Source organism: Chrysemys picta, chromosome 4 (assembly GCF_011386835.1).
Source record: "Chrysemys picta bellii isolate R12L10 chromosome 4, ASM1138683v2, whole genome shotgun sequence".
NCBI lineage: Eukaryota > Metazoa > Chordata > Testudines > Emydidae > Chrysemys > Chrysemys picta.
The window spans coordinates 59,814,741-59,830,003 of NC_088794.1; the positions used below are offsets into that span (position 1 = coordinate 59,814,741).

Consider the following 15,263-nt stretch of genomic DNA (forward strand, 5'->3'; position numbering starts at 1 on the left):
CCGGCTCTGCAGAATGAAATTACTTGACTGAGATGCTGTAGTAAGCTTCCTGAAAACAATGCCTAGGATACCCCGTGTGAGCCTCCTTTAGAAATTCTTTAGCTCATGCTAACTGAGGACAAAGATGGTCTGAGCTCTCTCAAAACAATGCCCTGCCCCTGCCAACTATGACACCATGTGAGCTTCCTCCCATCTTCAAAGCAGTGCCCTTAGCTTATAGGAAAGATACTTGCCTCATTCAGGTTAACGGGCTCTGCAAAAATCTGAGCCGGATCCTTCTCCTGCAGCAGGTCCAAAGTTGTGCGCAGCAGCACATTGAAAGGAGTCAGCTGTAACTCCATAGCAGCCTGTTGAACTTTGACCTGGGAATGGTGGAAAGGAATCACATGCAGTTATCAAAAATGGAAAATGCAAGTGGCATTTCCTTACTTCCGTTAAATTCCATTCCATTCACTGACAGCAACCTCAGACCTTTTTAAACTCGTTTCTGAAGCACGTTTGATCAAGTGCTTGTTTCTTCTGTTTGTAATGTAGAAATTAACAAAAATACTGTGCAGTATACTGAGTGATATAGTTAAAGAAGTTGCCTTCTTACAGTCTTAATAAAAATAATTACAGTCCAAGTTTAATATCTGATACATCCTCTATCGGGGAACTAAACCTTGTAAACTGGGGCGCTCCTAGTTAGTCTATCTCATAACACTAGAACAAGGGGAAACCCAATGAAATTAAAAGGCAACACATGTAAAACTGGTAACAGGGAACACCTTTTAACACCACACAAAGTAACCCATGGAATTCCCAGCCTCAAAATATAAGATCAATTAGCAGGATTGTTTTTTTTTTAAAGGATAAAAGATTTAGGCATTTTTATATGAATAGCAACATCCAGGGTTACATTAGACAAAATAGATTATAAGGGATATAAACTCATGTTTCTGGGCGTAAGCCAATCACTAACTAGAAAGACTCTAGAGGTAGGCTAGTCTATAGTTGTCCATCAGAAGGTTTCCTGCTCCTTCCTCTGAAGCATCTACTACTGGTTGATTTCAGAGACAGGATAATGGACTAGATGGACCATTGATCTGATCTGATCTGATCTGGCTGTGTTTCTACTTCAAGGACAATGGAACTGAATGAAAAAATATATTCCTCCTTTAATTTCTTAAGGTCCCTGATACTACAGTCCTTCTGTATGGCATTAAAATCACCAACCTAATGTCTATGGAAAGGACTTCTACTTATGTGAGGCAAACTTTATTTTGTGTGTTAAATGACAAGACAGCAACAGTAAGAGCCTGGACGACAACACAGAAAGAGCTTTACAGTGACAGCATGATTATACTGTATTTCCCACAACATCAAAGATGAATCTGTATGAAGACCAAAAGCTAGGACTGCCAAGAATGTATATTATACACATCTAAAAGCTGTGCTGAGAAGCAGTTCCAGCTACCTGAAAGGGGGTTCCAAAGAGGATGGATCTAGACTGTTCTCAGTGGTACCAGATGACAGAACAAGGAGCAATGGTCTCAAGTTGCAGTGGGGGAGGTCTAGGTTGGATATTAGGAAACACTATTTCACTAGGAGGGTGGTGGAGCACTGGAACGGGTTACTTAGGGAGGTGGTGGAATCTCCTTCCTTAGCGGTTTTTAAGGTCAGGCTTGACAAAGCCCTGACTGGGATGATTTACTTGGGAATTGGTCCTGCTTTGAGCAGGGGGTTGGACTAGATGACCTCCTGAGGTCCCTTCCAACCCTGATACTCTATGATTCTATGATTCCATGGTAACTTTTCCTTTCCAAACTATACTGGAATTTCACTAAACTGTTTAGGATGTAGTTACCTGTGATACAGAAACATCAAGATATCAAAAGCAAAAGGAAACAAACAAAGGAATGATTTTTTACCCTCCCACCCAAAGGATGTCAGCATTCACAGCAGGATAACCCCACTCCTGTAAGTCAGGAACAACATAAACAGGATGAACCAGTGCTGGCCCCATCAGAAGATCTCAGTCAAAAAATGGATGGAGTCCAGTCAGCTGTCACTAGAAAGGATTTCCAACTGGACAAGCTCATAAGCAAAGTAAATAATATTGAAACCAGGATGGAGAGTGTGGAAGAAATCTGACCACACAAGCTGGTATAAGCTTGAAAAACTGCAAGGACAAAAGAGAAAACTTTCCAGGTTAGTAAATGGTCTAAGTTTAAAACTGCCTCTCTCTCAAAAAAAAAAACAAAAACAACAACAACACCTCAAGGTAAGACATGGGAATCTTTGCCTTACCAAATGGAGAGGAGGAGGGTTTAGGATCATTCTTGGTGTGACGGTTACCAAAATACTGGAATAAACATTAAAGAAGATCTAGTTTCTGTTGCACAAGCATCTGGTGCATGCTCAGGACAGAAATAGCAGGGGTGTTGCAGGTCATGATTCAAGCGACCAGGGAGCTTTTGCGAACAGGGGCTGCTAACAGGGAGTTTCGCAAGGGAGTTTGGAAGGGAGCAGGAAGGGGGCGAGGGTCCCTTGCCGGTTCTATCTGTTTTCTCTTTATTCCCCTTAATACCTATAAACCAACTACATTCAAAACTTCTTGCTTAAACAACCCTTTCAGCGGACAGGGGGCTGCAGACGGGAGTTTGACAGAGGGAGGCTTACGATGGTTAGGAAGACCCGCAACACCTGTGCCAGCACTGCTTCTGTCTCCTCCACCTGTGCCTGTAGCCAGACAGAGCACCTGAGCATGGATGCTTCTACCCAGATCCTGGTGTGGTTTTGCAGAGACTGTAACTTGCAATTTCCACTTACTGATATCCAGGCTGGGGGGACCATCCAATGTGAGAGGTGCCTGCTGGTGGAATCTCTCAGGCAGCAGGTGGGAGAGCTACCGGAGGAGGTGGCTAGGTTGAGGAGCATCCGAATCCACGAGCAATTCCTCGACAGTGTCCACGTGGAGACAGCTGAGGTAGCTGTCCCAGTACACAGGACTGCTGATACACCACTGGTGGAGGAGGAGATGGCTCAGGGTGGACACTGGCAGCTGGTTACTTCTGGCAGCAGGCAGTGCTCCACCCCTGCTCCGAACCCTCCTGCCGTGGTAATAGGTAATCGTTATGCTCTTCTTGATACAGGAAAGAAGGAATCACTCCCTACAGTAAAGGAGGAGAAGCCTCGTACCCCTAAGGCTGGGAGGTCTGCTGCCACCACTGCGAATAGGAAACGTAGGGTAGTGGTGGTCGGAGACTCTCTGCTGAGGGGGACGGAGGCGCCCATCTGTCGCCCTGACATTTCATCTCGGGAGGTATGCTGCCTGCCGGGAGCCCGTATCCGAGACGTTACGGAGGCATTGTCGAGGATTATCCAGCCCTCTGACTACTACCCCATGCTACTCATCCATGTGGGCACAAATGATACTGGGCGGTGTGACACTGAGTGGATCAAGAGTGACTACAGGGCTCTGGGAGTACGGATGAAGGAGTTTGGAGCGCAGGTGGTATTCTCTTCAATTCTTCCTGTCAAAGGTAGGGGCCCGGGCAGAGACAGATGCATCATGGAGGTGAATGCCTGGCTGCGAAGATGATGTCGCCAGGAGGGCTTTGGCTTCCTAGACCACGGGATGCTATTCGAGGAAGGACTGCTAGGCAGAGATGGCGTTCACCTTTCGAGGAGAGGAAAGACCCTATTTGGACACAGACTGGCTAACCTAGTGAGGAGGGCTTTAAACTAGGTTTGACGGGGACAGGTGAGCAAAGCCCACAGGTAAGTGGGGAACATGGAGACCGGGGAGATGAGTCGGAAACGAGAGGGAGTGTGGGCTATATTGTCAGAGAGAAAGGAGGGTCAGGACAAAACTGGGAGGAAAGATCAAACCAGTATCTTAGATGCCTATATACAAATGCGAGAAGTATGGGCAATAAGCAGGAAGAACTGGAAGTGCTAATAAATAAATATAACTATGACATTGTTGGCATCACTGAAACTTGGTGGGATAATACACGATTGGAATGTTGGTGTGGATGGGTACAGCTTGCTCAGGAAGGATAGACAGGGGAAAAAGGGAGGAGGTGTTGCCTTATATATTAAAAATGTACACACTTGGACTGAGGTAGAGATGGACATAGGAGACAGAAGTGTTGAGAGTCTCTGGGTTAGGCTAAAGGGGTAAAAAACAAGGGAGATGTCATGCTAGGAGTCTACTACAGGCCACCTAACCAGGTGGAACAGGTGGATGAGGCTTTTGTTCAGCAACTAACAAAATCATCCAAAGCCCAAGATTTGGTGGTGATGGGGGACTTCAACTATCCGGATATATGTTGGGAAAATAACACAGCGGGGCACAGACTATCCAACAAATTCTTGGACTGCATTGGAGACAACTTTTTATTTCAGAAGGTTGAAAAAGCTACTAGGGGGGAAGCTGTTCTAGACTTGATTTTAACAAATAGGGAGGAACTCGTTGAGAATTTGAAAGTAGAAGGCAGCCTGGGTGAAAGTGATCATGAAATCATAGAGTTTGCAATTCTAAGGAAGGGTAGAAGGGAGAACAGCAAAATAGAGACAATGGATTTCAGGAAGGCAGATTTTGGTAAACTCAGAGAGATTTTGGTAAGGTCCCATGGGAATCAAGACTGAGGGGAAAAACAACTGAGGAGAGTTGGCAGTTTTTCAAAGGGACACTATTAAGAGCCCAAAAGCAAGCTATTCCGCTGGTTAGGAAAGATAGAAAATGTGGCAAAAGACCACCTTGGCTTAACCATGAGATCTTGCATGATCTAAAAAATAAAAAGGAGTCATATAAAAACTGGAAACTGGGACAGATTACAAAGGATGAATATAGGCAAACAACACAGGAATGCAGGGGCAAGATTAGAAAGGCAAAGGCACAAAATGAGCTCAAACTAGCTACGGGAATAAAGGGAAACAAGAAGACTTTTTATCAATACATTAGAAGCAAGAGGAAGACCAAAGACAGGGTAGGCCCACTGCTTAGTGAAGAGGGAGAAACAGTAACAGGAAACTTGGAAATGGCGGAGATGCTTAATGACTTCTTTGTTTCGGTCTTCACCGAGAAGTCTGAAGGAATGCCTAACATAGTGAATGCTAATGGGAAGGGGGTAGGTTTAGCAGATAAAATAAAAAAAGAACAAGTTAAAAATCACTTAGAAAAGTTAGATGCCTGCAAGTCACCAGGGCCTGATGAAATGCATCCTAGAATACTCAAGGAGCTAATAGAGGAGGTATCTGAGCCTCTAGCTATTATCTTTGGAAAATCATGGGAGACAGGAGAGATTCCAGAAGACTGGAAAAGGGCAAATATAGTGCCCATCTATAAAAAGGGAAATAAAAACAACCCAGGAAACTACAGACCAGTTAGTTTAACTTCTGTGCCAGGGAAGATAATGGAGCAAGTAATTAAGGAAATCATCTGCAAACACTTGGAAGGTGGTAAGGTGATAGGGAACAGCCAGCATGGATTTGTGAAGAACAAATCATGTCAAACCAATCTGATAGCTTTCTTTGATAGGATAACGAGCCTTGTGGATAAGGGTGAAGCTGTGGATGTGGTATACCTAGACTTTAGTAAGGCATTTGATACAGTCTCGCATGATATTCTAATCGATAAACTAGGCAAATACAATTTAGATGGGGCTACTATAAGGTGGGTGCATAACTGGCTGGATAACCGTACTCAGAGAGTTGTTATTAATGGTTCCCAATCCTGCTGGAAAGGCATAACGAGTGGGGTACCGCAGGGGTCTGTTTTGGGACCGGCGCTGTTCAAAATCTTCATCAACGACTTAGATATTGGCATAGAAAGTACGCTTATTAAGTTTGCGGATGATACCAAACTGGGAGGGATTGCAACTGCTTTGGAGGACAGGGTCATAATTCAAAATGATCTGGACAAATTGGAGAAATGGGCTGAGGTAAATAGGATGAAGTTTAACAAAGACAAATGCAAAGTGCTCCACTTAGGAAGGAAAAATCAGTTTCACACATACAGAATGGGAAGAGACTGTCTAGGAAGGAGTACGGCAGAAAGGGATCTAGGGGTTATAGTGGACCACAAGCTAAATATGAGTCAACAGTGTGATGCTGTTGCAAAAAAAGCAAACATGATTCTGGGATGTATTAACAGGTGTGTTGTGAGCAAGACAAGAGAAGTCATTCTTCCGCTCTACTCTGCTCTGGTTAGGCCTCAGCTGGAGTATTGTGTCCAGTTCTGGGCACCGCATTTTAAAAAAGATGTGGAGAAATTGGAAAGGGTCCAGAGAAGAGCAACAAGAATGATTAAAGGTCTTGAGAACATGACCTATGAAGGAAGGCTGAAAGAATTGGGTTTGTTTAGTTTGGAAAAAAGAAGACTGAGAGGGGACATGATAGCAGTTTTCAGGTATTTAAAAGGGTGTCATAAGGAGGAGGGAGAAAACTTGTTCACCTTAGCCTCTAAGGATAGAACCAGAAGCAATGGGTTTAAACTGCAGCAAGGGAGGTCTAGGTTGGACATTAGGAAAAAGTTCCTAACTGTCAGGGTGGTTAAACACTGGAATAAATTGCCTAGGGAGTTTGTGGAATCTCCATCTCTTGAGATATTTAAGAGTAGGTTAGATAAATGTCTATCAGGGATGGTCTAGATGGTATTTGGTCCTGCCATGCGGGCAGGGGACTGGACTCGATGACCTCTCGAGGTCCCTTCCAGTCCTAGAATCTATGAATCTATGAATCTATGAAATGCACAGGTATATAAAGAAGCTTGCACAGCACAGTGCCATCAGTCAGCCTCTCCCGAGCACTGCAAGTCAGCAAGGGTCTGATCTGCAGAGGTACTGAGCACCTGTCTCTCCCTCAGACCTCAATGGGAGTTGTAGGTGCTCAGCACTTCTGCAGATCAGAACCTGTGCAAAGAGAAAAAGATTTAAGAAAAGCTGCTGTGTTTCATTTCCTCTTCCAGCTGCAAGTGGAGAGGTGCATGAGGCTGCAGGAAAGGCCCAGGATCTACCTACCTGTTCCCGTTTGAGTTTCTCCCTCTTACGGATCAGCTCAATGAGCAACCGTGCTCTCTCCAAATCATGCCGCAGTTTCTGCCAGTACTTCAGTTCCTCCTTCACTGCACTGGTCTTCTCATCCTGCTCCTTCTGTCAGGGGTAACAGTGGGATGAGATGAAATGCACATACAGACTTCTTATGTTGTCTACTTTTTCCAAGTGTCTCCGCTCCCATACTCTTCCTCCGGTCTACTTCCATTTCTACTAGACCCCATCCACACTACAAAATCGACTGGGTTTAAGCACTATACTTAAATAGCAACCTGATCATGGTAAAACAGGCATTTGGTCTTGTCTGTGTGGACAGGTCTAAACCAGGTTATAACCACATTCCAGAAATAAGATCTAGTCCATGTTCACTCGCACTCTCACTCCTTTTATATAAAAGTCATTATTATTTACACTACCACTGAGCTTGGTGACCCATTGTGTTAGGTGCTGTACATAGTAGGAATGGTCTTTACCCCAAAGAGTTTACAACCTCGACAGACAGGGTTTAGTCTGTATGTATGGGAGAAAGGAAGTATTATCTCCTTTCTTACAGATGGGGAACTGAGGCACAGAGAGAATAAACAAGTTGCCCAAAGTCACACAGGAAGAGTCAGAACTGGGAGCTGAACTCAGATCTCCCAAGTTCCAACCCCGTTCCTCAACTACACAGCCAGCCTTCCTCTCTTAAGGTCCTTTTCTTTGCTTTTCAATTAATGACAAGAACATACTGATGTATAAATGCTCACCTGAGACAACCAATAAAAGACAAACACAAAGGAAGTACTGATGATTTACATTTGTATAGTGTCTTTCACCCAGAAGCATTAATTTACAATGACTACTTACTGAAAACTGCTAAATCAACATATTAAGGAAATTTTGCACTCAAATTAAATTTTGCATTAGTCAGTCAGAAGTCACCACACAAATCAAATCTGTGATTTCCACTAAATATGGTAAAAATATATGTGCACAATATACACAATGCTCCACAAAGAAGTTTTACAGCATACAGGAATCACTTGACTTCACTACCTCATCAGCTACCACTGGTCTGGAACGCAGCCACTGTTTAACACTGCACGTCAGTTCAGAAGAGGAAGCGAAAAAGGCTATATCTGATTATTATTTAAATAGGGTCATAAATGTGCATTGGAGGATTTGAAATTGAAGCCGCAGGAGGAATTACCCAAATTGGGATTCGGCCAGGATTCTGGAGCTAACACCTCTTGTCTTGTGAATGGGATCTTTAATAGTGCTTGGTTTTATGATTCATCTGAAAGATGGTCCCACCAGCAGCACATCACACACTAGCACAATCCCAGGGCACTGATTCCATTCTGACTCACGAGGAAGAGTGCCACCCACTGAATCACCAGCACCATTTGTTGCAGCACAATGGATCTCCCATTCAAGTACTGACCTGGCCTGACTCCTTGAGTGTACCAACAGAAGGCAGCATAGATTAAGAAAGAGCACTCCTTCTCCATTGTAATTACCTTAAAGAACAGGGTGTTTCTCTAGTTCTACCGCTCATACCCATCCCAAATCCCCAATTCAATACCCAGAACTCATCACCTGACTGCACCTCTGCCAGTGCTCAAAGTTGAATTACATGTTTCCAGTTTCTCCACCCTGCTCCCCTTTCCAGTTTACCCCAAACTTATTTCCTCACCCACATTCCTCTTCTCTGCCCAGCTGCTACAGCATGTGGTACTGGAATGAGGGGTGGTACCTGCTCTGCGTTTCTTTGGGACTGCAAGTGAGAGTGGAGGCGCCGGATCAGAGGGACACCGTTCCTCGCCTGGCGCTTCAGCAGCCAGTAGTTGTGTAGCCGCTGCATAAACTGGTTCTTCCTCTGGAGAGAGAGTCCACTGCAAATTTTATTCAACCTATAGGAAACAAACCAGATCAGCAAGCAGACTACCCCGCACATCAAAGCAATCATCAACTTCTATGGATCATGATGGCACATGTTAAGATCTCCTGCTGCAGTAACAGTGGAGCACAATTTTGCAATGTTGTGTCAATATGCGTAAGAACCATACACCTAATCCACACCAGTCTGTGCCAATCTAGGGTCTTTCAGCTGTGAAGATAGCCATCTCTGCCTTCAGGAATGTATTGTTATTTTAACAGCAGCTCCCCTGGAGGCTCTTACCAAACAATAGTCATAGCAGGGTGAGAAGTATCCAATCACCAATTCAGCTCCAAGGGAGCAGTTAACTTTACTAGAGTCATTTAAGTTTCACATTATTAAGCGAGTTTCAGAGTAGCAGCCGTGTTAGTCTGTATCCGCAAAAAGAAGAACAGGAGTACTTGTGGCACCCTAGAGACTAACAAATTTATTAGAGCATAAGCTTTCGTGGACTACAGCCCACTTCTTCGGATGCATATTAAGCGAGGCACACTAGGGAACAAACTCAAATGGAGTCCCAGGACAATATTCTTAACCATGTAATAATTATTAAACCATTTCTGTGTTTGTGCAGCACCCAGCACATTGGGGTCCTGGCCCATGACTAGGACTCCGAGGTGCTATGATAATACAAATAATAAACAATACATGGTATCTGAGCCGTTTCCAACAGAACATCTATTAAAATATATGGGGCATCTGGCTGCACTTTCCAAGATGCTAAAAGAAAATAGAGCACCATAGACTCATAGACTTTAAGGTCAGAAGGGACCATTATGATCATCTGGTCTGACCCCCTGCATGCTGCAGGCCATAAAACCGTCCCTACCCCTTCCCTGGACTCTGCTGTTGAAGTCCCCAATCCTGTTTTTAGTGACTTCAATTGGCAGAGACCCTCCTGCTAGAGATCCCTGCCCCATGCTGCGGAGGAAGGCGAAAAACCTCCAGAGGCTCAGCCAATCTGCCCTGGAGGAAAATTCCTTCCCGACCCCAAATATGGCGATCAGTAAGACCCCGAGCATATAGGCAAGAGTCTCCAGCCTGACCCCTGTTAGCCATTATACTATTTACCTACCATTGCTTGGCTTTCCTTGACTACTATGTTTTACCATTAAACCATTCCCTCCATAAACTTATCTAACTTAATCTTAAAACCAGACAGGTCCCTCGCCCCCACCGTTTCCCTCGGTAGGCCGTTCCAATATTTCACCCCTCTGATGGTCAGAAACCTTCGTCTAATTTCAAGTCTGAACTTCCCCCCGGCCAGTTTATATCCATTCGTTCTCGTATCCACGTTAGTACTAAGCTGGAATAATTCTTCTCCCTCCCTTGTATTAATCCCTCTAATATATTTAAAGATAGCAATCATATCCCCTCTCAGCCTTCGCTTTGTCAGACTAAACAACCCAAGCTCCTCTAGTCTCCTTTCGTACGACAGGTTTTCCATTCCTCTGATCATCCTAGTGGCCCTTCTCTGCACCCGTTCCAGTTTGAGTTCATCTTTTTTAAACATGGGAGACCAGAACTGCACACAGTACTCCAAATGAGGTCTCACCAGCGCCTTGTACAACGGAAGCAGGACCTCCTTATCCCTACCATCCCTGCTCCGTGACGGTGTCCTGGCCGAAATACACTAGGCCAAATTCACAGCTGCTATGACAATGATGCAATCGGCTCATTAAGCAGGATGCTTAGGAGCCATGAAGTGAGGAGTCAAAATACAGTGGCTTTAGATCAATAGGAAGCTACTTTCCATTGAGGTCCTGTTCACCCAATGGCTTGCAACCAAGTCTGAAACTATTTTAAAGCCTGGTCACAGCCCAACATGGTTTACGTGAACACTTTTGTGTGCTATAATTTGGTATAATTAGAGCTGGGTGACATTTTTCAAACTAAACTTTTTCTCGCAAATAAACACAGATTCAGGTTGATCAAAATACTTCATGAATTTGTGTCGGTTTTAGCAAACTATTTTGGTCAGGAAAAATAATTTGGAAATGTCAAAATGTTTGGTGTTGAGATTGCCGAAACACACCATTTCAGTGTTTTGCACTAGATTCCTGACTAAGGCACCACTGGCTTTCACAAGGCCCAAGGTGGAGATGCCGCTTCCTCTTATACCTATAACCCAGTGGTTACGGCACTCACCCAGGATAATCCTGGTTCAAATCCCTCCTCTGCCTGATGTGGCGCAGGGACTGGAACCTGGATGTCCCCCCTCTCAGGTGAGGGCCCTCATCACTGGACTCTGGGGCATTTGAGGGTAAGTCTCTCTCAGTCTCTCCCGTTGAAACTGTTCTACTTTGTACAAATAATTAAATATTCAATTCAAAGGGACTGAAATTCAGGTATCCCCTCCCCGCCACCAGGAGGGAGTCCTAACCATGTAGCTATCAAGTCACTTTTTCACTCTGGCCCAATGAATATTAACAGGAGAGCTTGAGAGAGACCCACCCTAGAATAGCCAATAGCCCAGTGGTCAGGGTGCAAAACTGGGAGGGAAAGACCCATCCTCCACACCAGTAAGAAGGATTTGAACCTCTAGCCTGTAGGATATAGGAGAAAGCGGCAGCACCTTCTCCTCAGTTGTCTGAATGCCAGTAGTCCCAAAGTTCCCTTGGGAATGCAGCCCCCTTTGCTTTTATTTTATTTTAAAATGGCTAAAAAGGCCCCAAAATCAAAAGAAAACATTTTGTTCAACCCATAATGATATTTTTTTTGAATTTCCAGGTCTGGTGTTTGTTAAAGATCCCCTGGGAATGAGCTACAGTTTATAGCACAGTTTGGGCATAACTGCTGAAAAAATAACAACAGAAGCTGGTCCAATGAAAGATCTTACCTCACCCGCTTTATCTCTCTGTGATGCTACAACTGTGCCGACAACAGGGGGTGCAGTTTAAAGATTAAAGGGAAGACAGATGCTGGACTAACCCAGTCCTTAATACAAAAGACCTGGCCAGTCCCAGGTATCCACCAGAGAGCATTGGTGCCAACACTCACCTGTAAGAGGGGATCTGTGTGACTGTCACCAGTGGCATAGATGAACGCCCATCTGCCAGGTCACAGGCTTCCTTTTTGATCTTCTGCTTCAGCTTCACTTTGCTCTTCTTCAGGGATCCCTTGGGGGTGCCGGTGCTGTCTTCCTCCTCTCCTTCCTCCTTTGCGATGTCCTCCTCCCCTTCACTAGCAGCAGTCGTAGACCCTTTTTTCATTGTACCGGGTGGGGAATGTGCCCCACAGTAAGCCGTCTTGCGCACCGTGAAAGTTGTGCCGTTGATGCTGGTCTCCCTCATGGGTTCTATCTTCATGAAGAGACCAGCCCGTTGGGCACAGGTGACATGGAAGGCAGTGTAACAGTTCACCTTATGGCACTGGATAGCAGCTCCCATGCCCTTCTGCTTGCAGATGTAGCAAGTCAGCTTCCAGCGAGCGGGCGGGATGTTATTTATCCCTTCGATTGGCTCCAAGAACACAGTGTTTGCAAAGCAGACCTCGGGGATCCAGATGGCACAAACAACATGGGCCCAGCGGCCATCACTGGTCTGCTTGAAGGCTCCGCCTTTGTTTGGGCACAGAACACAATCAACCGGGCGAGAAGGGGACTGCAGGCAGCAGCGGCAAAGCCACTGGCCCTCGGGGATGTAGGGTACGCCATAGCACTCCTGGTGCACGGCCAAGTTACAGATGTCACAGAACAGGATGACGTTGCTATTGTGACACTCATCATCCATGCAGACACAGCAGACAGCGTCCTCATCAATCAGGGACTGCTGGGCCCCATTGTTGCGGCTCTCCAAGTACGACTCCTTTTCCAACCGATCCACCAGCAGCTCAAAAGCGTCAGCAGAAACTGTCCCGTAGCCATCGTCCTTCCGCTTCTCATTAACCATGTCCAGCCAAGCCAGATCCTCCTCATCCATGTCATACTCCACCTCTGCATCGAGGTCCTCAGGAGGCTTCTCGATGTACCGGTAGTATGCTGCAGGCAGAGGAGGGGCATCTGGCTGGCTGAAGGAGTCCATCACCCGGAAGCTGGGCTGGGGTAAATGGAAAGATGTCCCTGGTGCATGTTTGGAGCATGACTCTTTCTTTTTGCCTTTTGAGGGAGTTTTCTTGGACTTGGAAGGGAACAGGGGCTGTTCACTGTTCTCCTTGTTGCTGTTGCACTCTGTGATATCCTGGGCAGTCAGCTCATCCTCTGTGATGATCTTTAGGGGGTCGTAGATGCTGATGCGATGGAGCCGTCCATCAATATCAACCTCCACTATCCGCTGGGCCTGGGCATACGTCAGAGTCTCCCGGGTAGGCGAGCATTTCAGGCTGTAAGGCGAGGGAGAACGTCTCCCCTCGGGGTTCTGCCGGGACCTCCTCCGAGGCTTCCTCATAGCTGCACCTGGAAACCCTGTAACACAACCCAGACAGAGTACAATTTAAGCCAGCAGCACAGATTCAAAAATTTACTCAGCACGATAGGAGTGAAACATGTCCACTAGAGGCTCAACTAATTTCAGATTCACTAAAGCACCGAAAGCATTTCTTCCTTCTTTAGATCCAAGGGGGCACACATCCACCAGTGGATAGGGTCTACTATCTCTCCCATTATGTTGTAGCATTGCATTGCAAATCCCCTCCAGGCCCCTGCTCTTATCTTTCCAGAGGATTGGCATACCACAGTACAACCAGCTGAGAAAGGCTGGAATGAGTTTGATGGTATTTTGTAGCGAGCTAAATGTTGTGCTTTGCCTAGCTCACAGTTAGAACTCCCACCAAATCAAATAACACTTTTTATATCTGATGGCATTGTCCATATATTAAGAAGTTCATGCTGCACATGGAATTTTCCTCTATGTTCTTGTGCCTGTTGTTATTATTATTTATTTCCTGTAGCACACACAATGTGCTAGATATTTTCCAAACTTAAAAGCAGGCACTGTTCCTGCCCTATAGACCATGGTACTGTTTTTACTCAACAGCTGCAGCAATACTTCCAAAGTCTGGTGAAAAAACAGTTGAGAATTCTACAGAAGAGGGTTATATGCCTATATCTGCAAGTAATATCCCACTGCTGACAGAATACATTATGTGAGTTCCAGATATAAGGCTACATTTCAGGAACCAGTCTTTTTTAAGTGGAGCCAGTCATAGTTCCTTTGGTTAAGGTTGCAACCAGCATTTGAATCTGGGTCCTATTTTCAACCCTTCTGTAAAGTAGTCCACAAAAATATTCATTTTAAAAATTCTCACACAGGCTCAGAGGGCTGCATTAGGCAGTGCTGCAAGACAGTGGTTGCGCAATGGGATATGGAAAGGGTTGGAAGAGATTAATCTGGCCAAGTGCTGTTTGAAATTGTCTCATGGCTCTGGAGCACTTCCAGGGTATGTACCGAAAGGGACTAGCACTGAAATAGATTGGTAACCTGGCCTTCAGGAAACACAATTCTTGCTGCAGTCTGGGAATCCAATTTATCCTCGCTTTTTATATTGCAAATAAGCATACAAGGATGCAGCATGTCAGAACAGGTGCTTCTTTTAAACAGGCAAAGAAATAAAATAAATTAATAAATAATGGGTATATAATCCCAGACACAGCTCTCAGCCAAAGAGAGTAACATCTACTGCTAAAATACAATACAGAAGCTGATGACTGTTGCCTGTTCATTCATTATGGCACTACTCTTGTGTCTTGAAAACAATGAAAGGAATTACCGAGAACCAGGGACCTCATCCTCCACCCATGTGCACAATCATCCCTTCAGTGATCCCTCTATACTGAATATCACTAGTTTTTAAATGGTAAATGCAACTCCCGATTTGCAAATCAATCTGGATCTGTAATAAACAGACTTCCTGGACCTGCTGGAAACATTAGCCCAAATGGGGAAAAGGGTGGGGGGGAAAGTGGACAGACAGAGGAGTTCAATGCATGTGCTGGTGAAAGAGAGAGAGAGAGAGAGAGAGCGCAACATGGAGGCCAGTTATTCACTACAGCCAGGAAAAGACTTAATTTTTAGTAGTTATTTTTTAAGTTTTGTGTACGTACGCTGCCTAGCCAGTTGTCAAGGACAAGATGCTATTCCAGCACTTACATACCATCATGGCTGGTGCAATATAAATACTATACATAGATTAGAGATATAGATTGTCTTTAACTTAAAAATACCTGGGTGCACTGACTGACCAACACAACTGAGCTGAGCCTGCAATGAAAACTGGTCTCCAGCCTCTCTCTCCACAATGGCAGCTGTTCCCTCTGGAGCACTCTGGAGAGCGTGTAGGTAACTAGCCCTGTGTCTGCCTCCCAACAT

At 45.1% G+C, this 15,263-nt stretch overlaps 1 protein-coding gene across 11 annotated transcripts in view; it reads right to left on the reverse strand.

Moving 5' to 3' along the window:
- BRPF3 (bromodomain and PHD finger containing 3) overlaps positions 1 to 15,263 on the reverse strand; it is a 72,979-nt gene that overhangs the window by 49,187 nt on the left and 8,529 nt on the right. For all 11 annotated transcript variants that reach the window (XR_010601002.1, XR_010601003.1, XR_010601001.1 and 8 more), the window contains exons 2-5: positions 11,959 to 13,360; positions 8,776 to 8,932; positions 7,008 to 7,139; positions 234 to 362 (exon numbers count right to left, since the gene is read on the reverse strand). Coding sequence is in view for 7 of the 11 variants with exons in the window: in XM_065595041.1 (XP_065451113.1) it covers positions 234 to 362; positions 7,008 to 7,139; positions 8,776 to 8,932; positions 11,959 to 13,343 (1,803 nt within the window). In the remaining 4 variants the exon portion in view is untranslated. The remainder of the gene's footprint in view (positions 1 to 233; positions 363 to 7,007; positions 7,140 to 8,775; positions 8,933 to 11,958; positions 13,361 to 15,263) is intronic.